Raw genomic sequence first — 22,024 nt, forward strand, 5'->3', positions numbered from 1 at the left:
AAATGAGAAGGATCTGATGTAGAAGTAATTAATTCTCACTTACATTAATCCACAGTCATTTTCTGCTCACAGTTCCAGCCCAGAATTTCAAGGTAGTTCTTGTGGGGTGAATGGGAGATAGGAAACACTGAGGCACAAAGCGGTGTCAAGGGAAAAGAACAGAAGAGAAGTAGCCCTCCAAGAGAGTCTGGTCTTACAATACATCCATTGTAAGTAAAAAGTACCTATGTAAATTATCCTTGGAAGAACTGAGAACTGAATTATCCAAATCATTTTTCCAAAAGCACTTAATTCACTTACAGAACCCTGGTTAAGAAAGTCTAGGAGAAGGGCTGCAAGACAGAATGGATAGGACACGGGAACTCATTCTAGCTTTTCAACAGCTAGAGATCCTTTTATTATTTAGACCCCTTTACACTCAATATTGAGATGTTGTCAAAAAGAAATTGCAATTATCACTGATCTCTGTTCTTCCTCAAGTAATCAAAGATATATATAACAGGTCAGTCATGTTCAGTTCAGGCATTGGCACTATTTAAACTATACTTATCAGTATCTGGTACAATCACAATATCAAAAAATTCCTAAAATGTCAAGAATAGTTAATTAGAACATTTGACTGGATTAGATATCTAAAATTGCCAGTAAAATTTAGTCCCAAAGGAGATTTTATACTCCTGGGTCTCATCTCCTTATGTTTACCTTTTGTTCATCTTTCATAACCCAACTCAAAAAGCCATCTCTTCATTAACACTTTTCCTATCGCTTAAGTGAAAGTGGCATTCTTGTTATATGGGATTTTAGCTGCATATCAGATATGACTTTCTCCTTTGAATTATGGTTGTGCTTTAGCTCCCATGAGTAGAATTGAGATATTCAAAGGGTGTATTTTCACTGAGGAAAAGACTTGAGTCTAATTTCCCCTTGCATGGAGAAGCACTCAAATGATGGCTTTATTTTTAAAATTAATTTTCTATCCTGAGAGAAAAAATAACAAGGTAAGTCTTCACCAGGCAGGAAAAGCAAAGAAGAGGTTAGAGATTTCAGTCTCTCTACCACTATCCATTTCTCTATCACACAGTAGAATTTTCTTTGCATTTTTAGATGTTAGCATTCAAAAATAACATTTTATAGTTTAATATTACTAATGTCTTTATCTAATTTAATTCTCATAATAATATTCTAACACAGGTATTCTCATGATCCACTTTTTACACAAAAAGAAACAGCTTTAGAGAAGGTAATCTGCCACCAAAGAGAGACAAAACTGGAATTCTTTGACTCCAAGAATAATTTCCTTCCACTAAATCACAAAAGACCTTAAAATTTTACTAAAAATACATCTGAAGAGGTGTGATCCTATATATTTGAATCATAGACAGCATTGTAAACCAATGTTACCTCAATAAAAGAATTTTTTTCACTCAAACATAAAACAGAAAGTATATGAAAAGTTCTCTTTCCCACTTTCTCACCTAAACTGACTTCCCTCAAAAACAGTTTTCAATATACCTTTTGAAGATTTCAATTTGAAAAGGAAAGAAATGCAATAAAAAGAAATGGCCTAACATAAAGGCCAGAACTTCAGTTGTGCCTCCTCCTTCCAGGTGTGTGTGATTTTGGGGGGGGTCCCATCCTTCCAGGGTATTCTTCCTAATTGGAAACTGGAAGTACAGTACCAACAGATAAACCTCACATTATTATGGAGATTGTGAATTTATAAATAAGGAAGCCTGTGGAAGAGGTTAAGTCTAAGGATGAAGTAGTATATGACAGCACCCACAGAAAGACTGCCCCACTTACCCCCCTCCCCAAACTTGTTACCGATGAGCTGCTAATGCTTTTTATCTGTTTTAAAATGTTACTTTTGCAAATAAGATTACTTGATATAGGAAAGTTAAAGTGATAATACTGCAAAGATTACCTTTAGGGGTCTTTCCAAGTCCATTTGAATATGATTTAATGAAAGTATTAATAAAATGCCCCAAATGCAGTATGTCCAGAATAAAATTTGTTATCTATTTCCCATTCTCGCCTACCTCCGGTCAGTAGGACATCTTCACCAATGCCCCAAACTGACACAATGGATAATCATAACACCAATCTGTCCTGGCCTTCCATTACATTTCACTGACACAGAGGGAAAGTGGTAGAATTCTAAAACTAGATTTGGGTACAAATGCCACTTTTGCCACTTTATAGCTGTGACCTTTGGGCCAATCCGGTGACCTTCTCTAAGGTCTAATATCTTTTCTAAAACGAGGACAGTAACACCAATTTTGCAGGATTATTATAAAGATTATCAGTAATACAAACATCCAATTAGGACCTGGCACATAGTAGGTGAACAATGAATGGATTATTATTCCTGCCTCAGCAATGTCCCAACAACTAAGTAAGGACCTGAACACAATGCTGTCACAGGAACAGCAGGCACCTAACGAAAGGCTGTCATCCTCTCTTCCCTCTGCTCATTTCTTCTTTATACTCTGTCATTTCATGCCTTATCCTTCTCACCATTAATTCCATAACAGCACCCCAAGCAGATTTACATGCTTATAACCACAAGTTCACCAATCCATCACAAACCTAAAGCACAAACTTGATCATACCAAACATTTATTTCGTACTGTGGATGTTCTCTGCGGTACTGACCATCACAACACGCACATTCCTCAGCAGGAATGCAAGGGCTTCCTACCTTTCTAGTCTATCTCCTGTGTCTTCCCTGCCCGAATATAAATTCTCAGGCCCAAGCCACATTACCTATCTGTTGTTTCCCAATTGTTCCATGGTCTCATGTTTCCAAGCCTAGCAACAATGTTCTTCTCCTGCTGATGAGGATTACTCATTCTTCAAAAAACAACTCAAATGCATGTCCTTTTAAAAACTTTTCTTGACCCTACAGTTTTCATTGGTATTCCAAAGGCTTTTCTACATACTGCATTCACAACATTCCACAAAATGTATTCTACATTTGTTGACCTTATTTATAGTAGCTTCAGCCTACATGTGAAATCCTGGAAGGAAAGATACAGGTTTTATCATGTCAGTGTTATTCCCCATGTCTGGCTTAACACCAATGTTCAAAACATGTCTGGTGGGGATATACTGCTCTAATGAATACTTTCAGGCTGGAAGACTGAAAAATAAAAGTGCCACCATAAATTGTTTCTAGAATGTTTCAAAATTTTAAAAATCCAATTAACTCCAAAACATCTCTCAAAAAAATTTAAAAATGCTGATATAGAATTCATGCAACTACTGATATTGGAAGGGGCAAACTAGCAATAAGAATAAAAATGAATCTAATTTCAATTATTTGTAAATATTTATTCTAAAAATGGTAAAGAAAATATCCAACACAGGCTATCTTTGATTATGTTCTCATGGCAAAAGCAGTCTCAACTAATGGTAAAATATTTTAAAGCTTTCCTCTTCAAGGTATGCTAAATCTTGGTAGAGAAGAACAAAAGCAGTAAAATAATATTGGCTAGGCATATGATTTCCCTTTAAAAAATGGATTTTAAAAAATCATTTTCCTATTTTCAAATGCTTAAACCTTTTCCAAAACAAAAGAGATTGTGTAAATTTACCTTTACCACAAGGACTGACTTTATGTTTTATATAATCCATTATCTGCAAAACTGTCATAAATTTATGTGATAAATAACACAGAAATTAAAAATAGCAGCCTAGATGAGTTTTGAATGTACTTGTGTAAAATCAAGTCCATTTCCATAAGACAAAAGAAACAGATAAACTGCAGCATTTGGTTTAAAAGGAAGAGCATTAATTCAACTCTTTTTCAAAATGTTAGAACATGCGATTTGTGTTTAAGTTCCAAATATAACTCACTGTATTTAGCACCTCCTGTACTTTCAAGTATATTAGATAATTGCATACCAAGTTAAAAACAAAATAAAGGAAAACATTCCTGCCACCCACCCTTTTCATAAAAGAAATGGAAATATTAAACAAACAGAAGCACCTTATAAAGGTCAGTATGACTGACCCCAAAGACATGTTATTAATTTAAAAAATTTGTTTGAGGCCTTAAAGAACTTGGAGAACAAGGGCCAGTAATTTTCAAATCCTGCTCTGGAAACCCACACAGGTAACTCAGTGCTATGGACTCCCAAATCCCCACATTAATCGGAGAAGCTTTATTTCTTTTTCTTTCTTTCTTTTTTTGGGGGGGTCTGTTAATGCACAGAGTTTCTGGGGGGAAAAATGTATCTGAACAAAAGGGGGCATAATTATTAAATGTCGGTAAAACACTGAAAAAGTTTAACCAGTGTTCAATGGAAAATACTGACAACTAAATAAACAAGAATATTCAAATATGGAAAATTAATTTTTAAAAGTGGTAAATCAGTAAGAGTAGGAAATAGTATCTGTCGTGACTCTATTTATGAATAAGTTCACTTTGCTTCTGATCAGATTCATCAGACATATTATTTGTCTAAGGAGGGGACATACAAGTTAAGCTTTTCCAACTTGGTTTTGGCAAGAAGACAGTAGATGGTTTTAGAAAGGAACTGGCTATAAACCCAGAGCTAACAGCTGTGGCAAGGGAAGATATGTTCAAGATGAGAGACAACATTATTGAGTATGTTTGTTTAGATGGATGGAAAGAAGCCCACAAAACAATACCAGGGTGGGATTTATATCTATCTTACTTTGGCACTCTATATCCGTTCCCTAGGATACGGATTGTTAGCACTACCTCCTTCCACGTCTCCCCTTCCAAGTCATGGAAAATCAGAAATTAGCATCTAACTATAGGAATTTATAAAAAGTCATTTCCTAGATAAATCAGATGATAAAGAGCATCAACCATTTTTATATGCTCTATTTTCTCTGATGAATAATCTACTGAACCAAAAGCCTCTTTGCCAATCACTTGGATCATCATGCAAGAAAATGGCTAGGATGAACCAGTTTCTTCCTCCCTTTTCTCTTTTGCTTAAACCTGTGGTTGAGATTGTGACAGAGAAGAGAATAAAGTTTCATCATCATCTAAGAAATCTATTAAAGTTTTTTTTTGCCTTACCAAAATACTTGTATAACCAGCGAGATGATGGGTAATTTTCCCATTTGCCAAACTTTCTAAAATGTGGAAATTACAACAGATAATATAACTGAGTCTCTCCCACATTAAGACTCGCTAATTTCAAAAGATCAAGATCAAAAGAAAAAAACATTAATTGCATTTTCATTTTGAAAGCCAACTACATGACTACACACTGATAAAAATAACCCTTCCCATTTGGCTAAAAAAAAAAATTTGTTGACAAGATAAATGACAACAGTTACCTACTTACATTAATAACATTAGTCCCTAATATCAGTAGATTCTCTTTTGAAGGTTCAGAAATAAAAATTTTAGTTTTTTCCAAACATGGGGAAGTCACATGTTACTGTCATTCACACACACACACACACACACACACACACACACACACACACAGAGTGTATCTCTAAACATTGGTCTCTTAATTACTTATTATGTAGTTGATCTATATTAAGAACCACACCTCTAGTTTCTTCCCTACAACAAAGCTACAGTGACCGAGAAGTAATTCTGTAACTACAGCAGAATGCTGATAATAAACTGATGTCTGCAAGTAAAGTGCACTGACCTGGAGAGATAATCTACATAGAATAATATACAAACAGGCAGACTTTTCTGTGGTATTTTCTGGACTTTTGATAGCTCAGGAGACATTCTAGTGATTTATTTTTCTTAAAACAGATTAATACGTGAAAGCTATGTCCAAATTATAGATATATTTATTTCCTCAAAGGAAGATCTAATATAAACCATCTACAAACATAAAATCAGCAAGATCCCGAAAATATCTTGTACTGAAATCATATTTGAAATAAACTGACACATGGGCTAGATGCTACAATCCTTTTTAGAATAAGGCAAGGTATAAATGAAAGTTAATTTTTAACTTTGATTTCAAATCAAAATTTTGAAATTCTCTACCATCAACAAAATATCAAATTTTTATCTGACTATATATGTCCTTCCTCCTAAAATACACGAATTTTGTTTATAACATATTTTTATCAAGATCACTACTACATAAACAAAGGCAAGAGTAATCATATTTTGCAAGAGTAATCATATTTTGTTTTATATATAACATCCATTTTTCTGATTATAAAATCTATCGCCCCCAAAGAGATAATCACACAGTTATGTATTTCTTTTCTATGTTTACTCCAAGACAAAAACAGAGCTTCTCTCTGACATATATGCAGTTTTAAATCCTGGCATTTTTTTAATACATATCTTTCTAATAACCACCATGCAGTGTCAAGAGAAAATGCAATAAATGGCTTGTACCACATGAGGGCACTCCTAAAATCTTTAAGCAATTTTTAGAATCAAAATTGTTTTCAATTTACTAATCCTACTTGCAGTTTACAGGCTTAGTAGTGTTAAAAACATGTTTTCAGAAAACATGTGCTTTTTAATAAAAACTGAGATGATGATAAATACACATAATTTCCATAATTGCCACAAGTTCTTGCAACAAAAGTTGAGTTTCTAGAACAGGAGGATGGTATAACTAATTTCAAATGCAAGGGTTAAACAAATACTAGCTGTAACCAATATACTAATGTTTATCCTTCTAGGCTACAGGATCATTATCAACTAACAAAAGTTCACATTTTTTGTAGTAAACAATGGAAATTCAAGAATTATTACAAATACATATATGATTTTAAAATTTGTCAGAAAAAGATTTAACATATACATGACACTTTTAAGAAAACAAGTAAATCACAGACACCTTACCTGTTTCCTGTGAATTCAACACTTCTAAGGCATGCATCATGGCACTTGCGAAGACATTGGCATCCTCTTTACTGCCAAAGTTGAGACCATACACCTGTCTAGCATCACGCCACTGGTGGAAAGTCTGCGTAGCTTGATTGTACTTCAACCCTTTAGGAATGGCACAATTTATCACCACCTAAAAGACATAATTCTTTATAAAATCAAGCAAATAATTGGCAAAATCAAGAAAGTCAACAAATCCATACTGAAATACTGATTCAAAGTTGTTCCTGATAGCTCTAGGCAAAAAAAAAAATGTTAGAAACTATCATGTATGGTAAAATCAGCCTGAAGAAATAATAATCGGATGGAAGCTATATGACGGACACAAAGGTCTAGCTTTAAAACAGAGAACCACCAAAACAAAAGAAAATCCATTTCCTTCATAAAATGCATTTTTACATGTTTACTGAATTATTATAAATTCAGAAAAGTGTATAAAACATAAACATATATCCTGGTGAACACTCCATGTAGCCAAAATCCCGAGCAAGAAATAGGACGTTAACACCACAAACATCTTCCCACCTCCCCAAAGGTACTGACCACATTTCAACAACATCACAGATCAGTTTTGCAGGTTTTGGGATTTTATATAAATGGAGAAACACAATACATATTTAACATATCTGATACCCTCTTTCTCTCAAAATTGTTGGCGTCATCTATTTGTTGCATGTAGAGGTAGCTTCTTTTTATTGCTCTATGGTATTCCTTGTGTAAAACATGTTTCTGGTGCATATACATACAACAGTGGATGTCATAAGTGTCATTTAATGATGTTCCAATCAACAACAAACTGCACATACAACAGTAGTGCCAATGAGATTATACCAGATAGCCTAGGTGTGCAGTAGCTACATCATTAGTTTGTGTAATTAGACCCTGTAACTTCTGCACTATGACAAAATTATGTAATGATACAATTTATCAGAATGTATCCCCCCCATCACTGAGTGACACATAACATGTTTGAACTTAATGTAACATAACATAACAAAACTATGTTCAGCTTGCAGAAAACTCCAAGTAGCATTACAAACTGGTTATATCAATTTCCACTTGCAAAGCAGAATACAACAGCTTGTACAATAACACAAACAACATTACAACTGGTACTGTTTGCTTTTATTTGAGCAATTCTGGTGGGTATAAGCCATCATTGTGACTTTAGTTTCCCTGATTACTAATGAGAATTCTTTCTCTGATTACTAATGAGAATTCTTATCTTTTATGTTGTAATGGCTGTCTGGATATCTTATTTTATGAATAATCACTTTAAAATCTCCTGTCCATTTTTCTACTAAGTTGTCCATCTCTATATTTGTACAAGTTCTTTATACACTCTGGATATCTCATTGTTGGTTATGTGTGTTACAAACAGCTTGTTCCATTCTGTGGCTTGCCTTTTCACTCTCTAAATGGTGTTTTTTGATGAACGGAAGTGCTTGACTTTTATTCAGTTCCAACTGTACAACAATCTTCTCCTCTGTATTTAACGCTTTTTATAATTGTTTAAAGAGTTCTTTCTCAATCCCAAAGTGATAATATCATTCCATATTACATTATGTAAGCTTTATTTTCCATTCCAATTCAACTGGAATTGATTTATGTCTTTGGTATATAACACCATTCAAGCTTTCTCTGTTTCAATTTGTTCAATTGATCCATCACTATCTATTAACGATGCTGCACATTTCCTTTTCATAAACCAAGTTTCTAAAAATAGCTCTACTTATCTACGGGTCAATACACCTTTCAAAGCCAACATCACAGTGCCTAAACTACTGTCACTGTATACGGTCTTAAAGTCACTACACTATATCCTCCTATTTGGTTTTTATCAATATTGCACTGGCTCTATGTGTGCAGCTACAAGTTTGTATTCAAATGATCGATTCTATGCTAGTCAATTTGCCAGTCTTTGCTTTTAACTGGATTACTGACTATATTTACATTCAATGTAAATCATATCTAAATTTAGATCTAAATCAATCTTACCTTTTATTTTTTTTTAAATTGCATTATTCTTTCTTGAGGTAACATTGGTTTACAATACTGGATACGACAGAGGCATACAGGTTCATATTTCTTCAGATGTGTATTACCACACCACACCCACTTCCAAAGCATCCATAGTCCTCCACCACAGTCTACTGGGAGCACTCCTCCGAACACCATAACCTCACCCCCTCCCTCTGGTAGCCTCACCTTTAGATTATATTAAAAGGGTTGTTCTGGTCTATTTTTGACTACTCATCTCTTTTGTTTCTTTATATTCCACATCAGTAAGTCAGCTGGTATTTGTCCTCCTCTTGACTCATTTTGCTTAACATAATTACATCCTGCTTCCTCCATGTTTTCACAAAGGCAAAGTATCTTCTTTTCCAAACTGAGTAGTATTCCACTGTGTGGAACATCTCAACCCACCTATCTGTTTTTGGGCACTTAGACTGTTTCCTTATTGTGGTCATTTTGAAGCCGTGTAGCTATTCCATCAAATTAGTATTCTACATCTTCAGGTAGATATCAAGAAGTGGACTTGCTGGATCATATCGTAGGTCTGTTTTTAATATTTTCAAAAATCTTCATACTGAATCAGTCAGATTTCCACCAAAGATATACAAGAGTTTCTTCTCACTAACACACCTTTCAATTCTTATATGGCTCCTTCTTGCAGGCGTGAGATGGTAGCTCACTGTGGTTTTAGTTTACATTTTCCTGGTGATAAGTAGTATCACAGTCAGCATTTTTTTTCATATGCCTGTTGAACTGAACATTTATGTGTCTTCTTTGAAGAAGTGTCTATTGAGCTTCTTGTGCCCATCTTCCAAGTGTATTATTTGTTCTTTGTGTTGAGTCCTATGAGTTCTTTGTAGATTAGGGCTATTAGCCCCTTTTTGGACATAGAATGTGCAAATTTTCCTCCAGTTTAATGGGACTTTTTTTGTTTAGTGACAGTTTCACTGCACAGAATCTTTTCATCTGATGTAGTGCCATTTGTTTATTTGTGCTTTTTTTCTCCTTGTGCTGGAGTCCAGTTTGCAGAGACATCTGAATCCAGTATCTTGGAGTGTTTGGCCTATGTTTTCTTTAGTTTCTTCTTCCATTTTTCTATTTCCTTCTGTTTTCTATGAATTAAGCTCATTAAATACTGTTAAGACTTGTCCATCCAAGGAGATCTTAGACATCCCACAGGTTTCTATATTTGTCACTCTAGTATTTTCTTATTTTCTAATCTTCATAATAATTTCATCTTAGTGTCACAAATTATTTAGAATTGTTTTTCAAATTTCCATTTTAAGAAACACACCATTTGTCAACACCTAGAAGTCACAGGGTACTTTACTTACAAAATTACCTGTGTCTCATATGGAGATTTATTGACATACATTTTTTTTCTAATTATTTTATATATTTCCTTTTTTGCCAACATTTAGATATTTTTAGGATTGTTCATCAGTACCATCAAATGATCAACTCACCAAATTTATGTAAAAGTTTTTATTTTACAGTTACTAGTTTTGAATGTTAAGAATGTTCAACAATTTCTACAATGTCTTAGTTGTCCAATTTCAATTTTTTTTCTCTACAGACAGCATCTTAGGGCATGTTTGATTTGTCAAACTTACTGCTGGAAACAATGCTGGAGGAAAGACAAAGAGGAGAGGAAGCATTCAGCACAACCTGGACTACAAAAGAGCAGACACTGGGGAGGCCAGGAAAGGGCACAGAGGGCAAAAAAAGGAAACCAGGAAAGAAAAATAGAGAAATACTGGGGCACAGGAAAGAAATAAAGAGAAAAGGTGGTCTGACAGGGCCAAAAGAGACTACAAAAGTTTGTACTAAGAAAGTAATTTATTAAATTCAGTGAATTGCTCTTTCTGCAGACTTACTAAGATTGATGAAAGTTACTCTCTAGGGAAGCACTGCATTTCTTTTTGCCAGGTGCCCAGGAGTTTCACTAACCTGTAACCACTATTGCTAATTTGACTGGAGTTGTGTAAGTAAAGTTAGAATTTCCCATTATTCACAGGAGTGCCTATATCAGCTCAGACCAAAACAAATTATTTCACTTCCCTGTGGCAAAAGGAGGATTTGGGGAGGTCTTCTTTTCATGGTGTACAGTCACCCTGAATCCAAACGTTATGCAGAAATATCAGTTTCAAGGTCTAACCCTTAGAGTCCATAGTGCCTACAGAGACAGATGATGAATCTCAATCATCCTAGCAGTTCATAATCTCTCTTCTAAAGCAGAAGGTTACTGTAGCACTTGTTTACACACTATCATGCTTCTTTAGTGGAAACCCAGGGATCTACCTTTCTTAAGTTTGAGCTCAGCTGGTAATTTGCTACATTTTTCCTGCATGTGTTTAACCTTGGTTGATTCCACCATCTTACCAGAACCAGAGTATTTTACACATCGATTCTTTACAAAAATTCTTGCTGCTATTTAGCATATACATATTCCTAGTAAGACCATACCTACGCTTTACTCTATCTACATCTTCTGACTTGTTAAGGCCTAAGAAAATCAAGCAATCAGATAATTCAGTCAGCTTTTTAAGAAATGCAAAGCAGGAAATTAGAAAAAGCTTAGCTGTCACCTCAGATATAAATTACAAAAGTGTAACTGAATTATTCTAGCAACCTCAATGCCTTTAACTTTTCTACAATGCATGAATTTAACATTTTCTGCAACTCATTGTTCTTTCAACTCCTGCTAGCCTATCTATCATACCTTTGGCAGAAAATGTATTCCTTAAATATACAATCTGCTAGTAGAGTTTCACATTTTGTTTGTTCTAAATTTACTTCAGATTCCCAAACTTAGCTAGCTGCAAGGCCAAAGACCTACTCATAATTGAAAAACTTGCACTTATATTTTTGTACAATTAGTTCCAAATCCTCATCTAAGTTCAAGCTTCATAAAAGGTGGAGAGGATGAGAAAGCCAGCCTACATCCTATGGCTCCCAGAGACACTAATTTGACTATGGTATTAAATCACTACTTTATGAATCATATGAAGTTTTTTTTTAATACTATGTAACTTGAAACAAGAATTCCAATGATTCTTACCTGATGATCCTGAATCTTCCTGCCCACCACTCTGAATGTGTTGTTGCCTGTATGGTGATATATATGAACTCTGCTGAACCCAGTTGAGCCACCAGCTGGCACCCACTTCTTATTGGCATCATCATAAACCATCACCGCAGCTCTTGCCTGACAGATGCTCTGTTCACTGTTTTAAAAAAATGAGCAAATAAGATATTTAAGTACTGTAAGCTTCCCACATATCCATATAAATCAAAGTTAGCCAACCCAGCAGTCAGTCAACAATCAGTGCTTTACTTGATGCTAGGAACAACAGTGAAAAAGACAGAGGCTTCCTGCCCTCACAGGTGAACCTAATGGGGAAGACAGGCCAAAAATTGGAGTGCAACGAAGAGAGCAGCGGGAGGCAATCAGGATCCATGAAGAGCACTGAGGCAAGCAACACAAGATATATATTTCTTCTGAATTTGAGTATCTAATAGTTATTAAACTGACTATGACCACGAATACAAATTAATCATTTAATTCTAAATTTATTTGCAATGTTGGTAATTTGCTTTTTTTGTGGCAAAATTGTTTTCATTATTAGGACTGCTTCAAGATCCATGTAACAAATTCTGAATTATCTGCACTTTTCTTCTCCCAAATATCTTCTGCCTAATACTGACCTGTCCTGCATAATTTAAACACAAGGGTCACATCTCTTGAATCTCTTCCTTTCCCCCTCAAGCAGAAACTCATTCTCTGTGTTCTTATACTACATTACACATTTCATCTCTCTACCAACATTGGACATGAACCTCTAAAGGACTGGCACTGTATCTTTTCACATCTCTCTCTCTCTTTTTTTTTTTTTTTAAGATGTATTTATTTATACAAGCACTGGGTACAGTCAGAGGAGCAGAGGGTGAGAGAATTCACCAGAGCCAGAGTGGGGAGAAGAACAGGCAGAAGGACCAAAGTGCACTGCTGAGGGAGCAGCAGGTGGCAGGAGAGGTCTGTGCACCATGTGGGACCCTCGCCAGTGGCCGGGGATCGAACCAGCGCTGCAGAGGCTGCAGGCAGCTTTGCAGCCCAGCGCTCAACCGCTGCGCTACCAGGGGAGGCCCTCTTTTCACATCTCTTAATTAAGATTTGTTGAAGTAGTGACTTAAAAGTAGTAAGAAATATTAACTATAAGAAGTAAAAATCTGTTAGCTTTGAGTAAGAATCTCAAAATATGTCAGTGAAAGCTCCCTTTTCTGACTTCTAATACCTATCAGGACAACCTCAGATCTTTTCCTTTCAATCTATAAAACATCCCATAGAAACTTAACAACACTCAGAAACAGTTCTTATTAGGCTGCACTCTCTCTCTTGTCCCAGCAGTTGTATATTTATAGAGAGTCAGGTATGCCTTGTAACCAATATATTCATTCCAGTTCTACATGCATTGTAATTATGCAATTTAAATATTATGTTAACTGAAAAAATTAAGTTTAATGTTTAGGAACATTTCCATCAAGTGAGTCACTAAAAAAATTGTGAGACATATATAAAAGATGGGGGGATCATACAAAGTCCAGCAGAATTCTATACTCAGAATGCCTTCAATATGTCTAAGTAAGTTCTCTCTCCACTTGAAAAAAAGCCAAAGCTGACACTTTGGTGATGAAATACACGCATGCTTTGTGAAAGAAAAACAATGCACAGTTCTCATTACCAGACAAACACTAAAAGCTTTATAGAAAAAAAAGCTATAGCATTAACATGTATATGAAAATGTTCAAAGGTTTATGTCATTTTTAAGGATACCAAACTTTAATTCAATTGACCAACCATCACCACCAGTACAGATTACATTAAATATGAGGGTTTCTAATATAGGGGCATTTAGGAAATACTACACAGCCTTCCTTCTTTTATAGTCCATTAAAAAAAAAAAAACAACAAAGAAACCTTGTTAAGAGTCATGGGGGAAACGTGCTTGCTAATAACATTAGGCATTGCTGCCGTGGCTCACTGATTGAGGGATACAAGAAAAATACTGTGAATGCTACTGACAAACAGCAGAAACAAATAATGGCAGCAAACTTACTCTCTGTAATATAAGAAAACCTGCTAGGAGGTAAAAGTTTCAATTATGTAGAAAGGCAAAATTTCCCATGAAGATTACACAGCTGTATATCTTTCTAAGAAATACTAAGGTGAAAAAAAGAAACGTTAAAAAAAAAAAACCAATCTGTCACCACTAAATTTTATCCTGCAACATCTATATACAAATAGATATGCAATCTAGTGCAGTAACTGATCCAAAGACAATGATCAATATTATTTAAAGCAAGACCATGTTTTAGAAAATGTTTCAGCAGATTTGTTGGGTTATCTTGTAGGATGAAAAAAAGTCTCTTAAAATAGGTAGATATCGTTAAGTCATTCATAGAAAAAGTACCTTAAAGGAGGCATTTACTACATGCAGTCATGTGTGTTTAGAAATAGGAATAACCTTTTTAAAGGTTTTTTTTTTTTTTTTTTTAAATATCCTTATGGTACTACTTAACTTCAATTACCTCTTACTGAATAAGAATAGAATCTGGGGGGCCTCCCTGGTAGCGAAGGCGAGCGCTGCACTGTGAAGCTGTTGCACTGTGAAGCTGTCCGCAGCCTCTGCAGTGCAGGTTCAATTCCTGGCTGGCTGGGGAGAAACCCATATGGTGTGGCAGACCTCTCCTGTCTCGCCCGCTGCTCCCCGCAGCCGTGTATTTCGGTCGTCTGCCTGTTCTGCTCCCTGCTCTATCTCTGGTGAATCCTCTCACCCTCCCGCACATCTTGCCTGTACCCCTGTTCTTGCATAAATAATTAAATCTTTAAAAAAAATAGAATCTGCAAAATGCCATAAATACAACTAGGCCAACAAAAAGAATCTGTCTCTACTAACAATATACCTGGTGAAAGAGGAAGGATTAAAAAAATGAAGATACACAATTTCAGTATTCTTGGAGCCACAATAGAGAAGAGAAAATATAATGGAATGTGTAAGAGTTTGTGGAGAGAAAAGAAAATGAAATCACATCAGACCAGAAAGAGATAGAAGAAATAGAAGAGTCAGAAAGGAAAGTGGTAAAAGAGATAGAAGAAACTGGTAAGACTGAAAATATCTTGGGTGGGAACATGGCTCATGTGTGCAACTCTGGCTGGGCACATTTGCAAGTAAACTTGGCCTGTTGCTATGGAGTATGTTTAAGTTCAAGGCCTCCTTCCTTTCCTGTGACACAGAAGACTAGTGAACAAAAATAAATGTTACTTAAAACCAACAGTTTCAGGAGACTATACTATGCAACTGTTCATAGATAATATTTTCAGAGCCTGTGTTTCCATGTATGGTTTAACAGCAAGCAAAGAATCAATGAGGAACATATAAGTGGGTACTAGCTGTAGTATCCAGTAGAGACTGACATATCCCCCAGTTAATCAGTCATAAATAACCCAATTCTCCTTACACTGCAAAAGACCTAAAACCCAGAGACAATTAAGTGACAGGTAGTTAATTTGTGGCCATGTTGTGAAGGTAAAACGGTATTAATAAGCACAATAAAAACAAATACTGGTCAGAATATAAAACTTACTAAGTCCACACACTGTTCTCTGTGCCTTGCCTTTATTGATCATTTATCCAACAAGCTTATCTGGTAGATACTTGTTAATATCCCCCATTTTACAGATAGAAAATTGAGACACAGAGTAGTGAATTAATTTGACCAAAGACATACTGCAGAAAAAAGGATTCAAAGTATCCAGTTTGCTTCAGGCATTGGACTCATGACCATTCTACTTGAATAAAGTTAGATTCTGCCTAACTATCGATAATGTTAGTTATAGAAAATTGCCTTCTCATAAGTTTTCTTATTTTTCTGCATTATGTATTTTTTAAAGATTTATTTATTTATTTATTTATTTATACAAGAACCAGGGTACAGGCCAGATGTGCAGGCGGGTGAGAGGATTCACCAGAGACACAGCGGGTAACAGAACAGGTAGACTGATGAAATACACTGCTGAGGGGAGCAGCGGGCAAAACAGGAGAGGTCTGCTGCACCATGTGGGACCCTGGCCGGCGGGCCAGGATCAAACCGGCACTGCAGAGGCTGCGGACAGCTTCACGGTGCAGCGCTCAACCACCTGCGCCACCAGGGGAGGCCCTGCATTATATTTTATATTAAGTTTGAAGAGTTAAGGATTGTTTCAAAGATTTCACCAGCTAAAATACCATGCTATGCTAGAACAAATAAATGTCTAGACTATCACAGTTTTAAAAGACAGCAATACAAAACATATATAAAATTAAGACTTCAGGGAAAACTTTATTCATATAAAATGTCAACCTCCAAGAATTACATAAAGTTAAAATCTGTAGGAAGCATTTTAGGCATCAAGCTAGACACATACAAATGAAAAATACAGTTGACTCTTGAACAACATGAGTTTGGAATGCAAGAGCCAAGGATTTTCATGTAAACAAATGACACAAGTACAGTATCAACAAATACAGTAGGGTGTTACAAATGTGTTTTCTCTTACGATATTCTTAATGACATTTTTACTCTAGCTTACTTTATTGTAAGAATACGTATGGTACATACAACAACAAAAAATGTTAATTATTTATATTATCGGTTCTGGTCCACAGCGTGGCTTCAGTTTTTGAGGAGTCAAAAGTTACACTCAAATTTTTGACTGCACAGTAGTGCCCAACCCCTTGGGTTGTTCAAGGGTGAACTATATATACACCAATGACCCAGCAGCTTTGCACTCCATCACTGACTGAGCAACTGCAAGATCATATCCTGTGGCCTAACAAAACAAGCAAAACCCAAAGAACTAAAATCAAAAGAAATGAAACATAGCACCACCTTCAGGAAAAGTAATAGTAGTTCCTTCTCTGAGTTACTGCTACAGATAAAAATAGGAATGACTCCCTACCACAGAGAGTTCAAATTGCTATAATAAAGAAAATCAGAGATGAAAGAAAATTAAGGCAAAGTGATACATGAGAACTTAGAATAGCTAATCAGATATAAGAAAATCCAGAAAAACAAATAAACAAGCTCAGAAATAAAACTAATGAAAAGAAGGTAGAAACTGAAGTTTTAAATTAGAAAACAACAGAGACTGAAGATGGAGAGCAATCAACTGATGAGATTTAAAAAAAATCCAGAGTAAGCTATGGAAACAGAATTGAGTGGAGAACTGAATCAGTGACTTTGAAGACAGCAATACATAAAGGGCAGGTGGAAGAGAGAATTCTAATGTTTTGTTTTTTTTTTTTAATTCTCCAAAGAGGAAATGCAAATGGCCAACAGGTATATGAAAAAATGCTCAACATCCCTCATAATCAGGGAAATGGAAATCAAAACCACAATGATACACCATGAGAATAGCACATATTAAAAAAACTAGCAACAAATGTTGGCAAGGATGTGGTGAAAAAGGAACTCTCCTACACCGCTGGTGGGAATGCCAACTGGTCCAACCACTAAGGAAAGCTGTGTGGAGGTTCCTCAAACTACTAAAAAAATGGAGCTACCATATCACCCAGCAATTTCACTCCTCAAGTACACAAATACATTAATTCAAAAGGATACCTGCACCCCTATGTTTATTGAAGCACTATTTATAATAGGTAAGATTGGGAAATAATCCAAATGAATAGATGACTGGATTAAGAAGATGGTATGTTTATAGCAGCACTGTTTACAATAGCTAAGCTTTGGTAACAACCCAAATGCCCAAAAATAGATGACTGGATCAAGAAGATGTGGTACATATATACCATGGAATATTACTCAGCATTCAAAAAAGATAAACACATGCAATTTGCAGCAACATGGATGGCACTGGAAGGGATCATGCTCAGCGAAATAAGCCAAAAAGAAAAAGAAAAATACCGGATGGTCTTACTCATAGCAGGAATCTAGAAAACTTAAATAAGGGACCAGGAAAATGAATATAAGAAAGTGAAAATCAAAATCAACAAAAAACTATGAACCAGAGACACTTTTTGGGGGGTGGGGGGCGGGAGGGGAAGGATTGGGGTCAGAATGGGGCGTTTGCAATTGTATGGGGGAATATAAAAATAAAATTTAATATTAAAAAAACAAAAAACAAACAAAAAAGAAGATGTGGTATATATACACAATGGAATATTACTCAGCAATCAAAAAAAGATAAACTCATACCATTCACAGCAACATGAATGGAGCTAGAAGGGATTACGCTTAGTGAAATAAGTCAAAAGGAAAAAGGAAAATATCAGATGGTTTCACTTATAGGAAGAATATAGGGGAACCAAATAAGGGATTAGGAAAAAAATAATAACAATAAAAAACACAACAAAATTAACAGGCAACGAAAAATCAGAAACATTCTGCAGGGGAAGAGGAGAGGGAGGGAGAGCAATAAAAACAGGAGAGGGAGGAGCACAAGGGACTTTGGTGATAGTGCAAGGGTAAATTGGTGGTGGGAATTCTATGGGGGCTACACCTGAGAAAATAAAGCAAACATTGTACAAAAATGAACAATGATGTAAAATATATATACAAATAAATAAATTGGTTTTTTAAAAACTGAAGCAGCACTTCTAGAACTATCCTACGCCACTATAAGGGGGAATATAAGGATAATGAGTATCTCAAAGGGGAGAGAGGAGGACAGGGTTTATTCAAAGAAATAATAGAGGAAAATTTACAAACTTGAGAAAGGAACTAAATACACAAATCCATGAAGCTAAGGAGTACCTGGTTAACTAATTGGAAAAGCCAAAATAAACAAATGGGACTACATCAAATGAAAAAGGTTTTGCACAGTGAAAAAAACTATCACTAAAACAAAAAGACATCCCACCAAACCACAGAAAAATTTGCATATCCTACATCCATCAAGGGGCTAATAGCAAAGATCTGCAAAGAACTCATGACTCAACACAAAGAAAACAACTAACCCACTCAAAAGATGGACACAAGGAGATAGACACTTCTCCAATGAAAGCACACAGATGTTAAGTCCAACATGCACATGAAAAAAAATGTTTACCATCACTTATCACCAGGGAAATGTAAAACAAAGCCACAATGAATCACCACTTCACAACTGTGAGAATGGCCCATAAAAGACCTGAAAGGAGTGTTAGTGAGGATGTGGTGCAAAATAAACTCTTGTACACCTTTAGTGGAAATCTGACTGGTGCAGCCCTATAGGTAACAGTATGAAGGTTTGTGAAAATATTAAAAACAGGCCTATGAGGGCCTCCCCTGGTGGCACAGTGGCTGAGCACTGAGCTGCGAAGCTGCCCGCAGCCTCTGCAGCACAGGTTCGATCCCCGGCCGCTGGCTAGGGTCCCACATGGTGCGACAGACCTCTCCTGCCCCACCCGCTGCTCCCCTCTGCAGTGTACTTCGTCAGTCTGCCTGTTCTGTTCCCTGCTCTGGCTCTGGTGAATCCTCTCACTCTCCCGTGCTTCCAACTGTACCCAGTGCTTGTATAAATAAATAAATCAATCTTCAAAAAAAAAAAAAAAAACAGACCTGTGGTATGATCCAGCAATTCCACTTCTGGATATCTACCTGAAGATACAGAACACTAATTTGAAAGAATAGATACACTGCTTCAAATAGCCAAGATAAGGAAACAACTTAAGTGCCCAGTGACATATGAGTAGATTAAGATGAGCAATACCCCACAATGGAATACTATTCAGATCTGAAAAGAATTTATTTTGCCATATTTGAAAACATAGATGGAAGTTGAGGGGATTATGCTAAGCAAAGTCAGTCATGAGAACAACAAACACTGATGACTTACTCATGTGGAATATAAATGAAAGAATTGTCAAATATAGACCAAAGCAAACCCTGGAAATATGACATAGAACTGAGGTCACCAGAGAGAGAGGGTGTGGGGTTGTGAAGTTCAGAGGGAGGGTTCCCAACAGACTGTGGTAGAGAACTATGGATGCTTTGGGAGTGGGTGTGGTGTGGTGTGGTAATATACATGGAGGACCGAATGCTTTAGTGGTAGGTGAGATATGGTAAAATTTTTCTGAAGAGGTGTAAATCTATACCCCTAAATATGTATAAAACATTACCTAAATACATACATAAGGGTAAAAAAAAAAAGAGAGAAATTGTCCAACTCTAAGTCCTCACTTATCCTTTTGTATTAACAGATTTAGTTCTATGATTTAACAGAAAGCATTCTCTTTTCCTAATATTAAAAACTAATTCTGCTTTACTTATAATTATATACTCTAATAATTGGAGACATTTTTTTCTGTGTTGGATATAAACAGAAATTACCTTTATATCTCTTGATTAAACTAGTTTAATTTCCTAGTTTTAATGAACTCCTTAAGAATAGACTAGGTATTTTTTTTAAGTATTAAAAATAAACTGTACATGTATTTCCAGCACAATGGAGCAGATGGCAGAATTGGCAACTTTACAGTATGTCAGTAGAAATCTTATCTACAGATGAGAAAGGGAAAAGATAGGGGGAAGATGTACAATGGTTCAGGGACCTGTGGAACAGTACAAACAGGTCCAAGAAACATGTAAGAGCTTAATCCAAAAGCAAAAATAAAGCATAATATATAACAATAATTTTTTTACATTATAGGTTGATAGATTGTTGTCAAAGGTGAAGAGAAAATGTATGTATCCACCAGAAAAACAAAAAAAGAAAACATTACCACATGGGAAGACAATGCAGATAATTCTTCTGCCAAACAGATACCAGAAAACAATAATATGACATATTTACAACTGTCAGTCTACAATTCTCCAGCCAAAAAATATTCTTTAAAAAATAAGGCATATAAAGACATTTTGTGATAAAAGAGAATTCAAGCTGTAAGAAAGTGTTAGAAAGTGAAATAGTATGGGAACGAAAACATCAAAAGTGGTAAATGTAAGGTATATTAGCTTTTAGTGTTCAAAGCAAAAAAAAAAAGTAAGATTATTTTATGGAGTCAACCTATGCAGATAAAACACGTTACAGCCAAACAGGCTGAAGGCAACATACTCAGTGGCAAGGTTTCTTCTACACTTTATGTGAAGAGCTATGTTAACTCTAAATAGTTCAAAGTTAAAGATGTATATTTATAATCACTTTATTTAGCAAAAATTAAAGGAAAATAAATACAAAGAAGTATAGCTAAAATGTCAAAAGACAAATTAAAATGGAATTTTAAAGGTATTCAATTTATCCAAACGAAGGCAGAAAAATATAATAGAGGGAAATAAACAATCAGAAACAAGTACTAAAATGGCACACAGAAGGTCAATCATATCAATGATTACATTAAAAAGTTAACAACTAAACACTGACCAAAAGGTAGAGATTAAACAATGAAATGTTTTTAAAACCCAAAATTACATGTGTTCTATAACAGATGAAATCCATGTTAGAAATAGATTGAAAATAATGAGTAGAAAATAATATGCCATTCAAGTAAGTATGAAAAATTGGAATTTATTAATATCAAATAAAAGACTTTAAAACAAAAATCAGAGATAAAGATGGATTTTTCAAACTTGTGGAACAGTTAATCTTCAGTAAGTTACAACAATCATAAATATGCATAAACCTAACCATAGCATTTCAAAACACATGAAACAAAAGCTGAATTACCATTTTGCAACATTTAAGTATATTAAATTAACATTTAGGTATATTAATTAATTATATTAATAAGTATATTAAATTAAAGTGTATTAAAGTTACACAATCTTATATGTCAATTATATTTTAATAAAGCTGAGAGGAAAACTGACAGAATTAACAGGAGAATAACATATCCACAGAATCAGCTGTAAGTTTTAATAGCCTCTTTGGGTAACTGTTAAAATTATGAACAATAATAGAAGTATACCCCCAAAATAGAGAACACACAGAACTGAGCAACAATACTAATCACTTTGACTTAATTGATATTTAAAAATCATCACACCCAACAACTGCAAAATATACATTATTTTTAAGTACAATTAGTGTGATAAGCAGGACAGATGACATGCTGGGCCATAATAAAAAAGAAAAATAAAGCATAAGAAGTATATCCTCTAACCACAATA

At 35.2% G+C, this 22,024-nt stretch overlaps 1 protein-coding gene across 1 annotated transcript in view; it reads right to left on the reverse strand.

Moving 5' to 3' along the window:
- ENAH (ENAH actin regulator) overlaps positions 1-22,024 on the reverse strand; it is a gene marked incomplete at its 5' end in the record, with an annotated part of 119,224 nt that overhangs the window by 47,346 nt on the left and 49,854 nt on the right. Inside the window, 2 exons of the mRNA XM_084253045.1 lie at positions 6,818-6,995; positions 11,940-12,105. Coding sequence (XP_084109171.1) covers positions 6,818-6,995; positions 11,940-12,105 — 344 coding nt within the window. The remainder of the gene's footprint in view (positions 1-6,817; positions 6,996-11,939; positions 12,106-22,024) is intronic.

This window comes from Talpa europaea (genome assembly GCF_964194135.1).
Source record: "Talpa europaea genome assembly, chromosome: 14".
In the NCBI taxonomy this organism is placed as follows: Eukaryota; Metazoa; Chordata; class Mammalia; order Eulipotyphla; family Talpidae; genus Talpa; species Talpa europaea.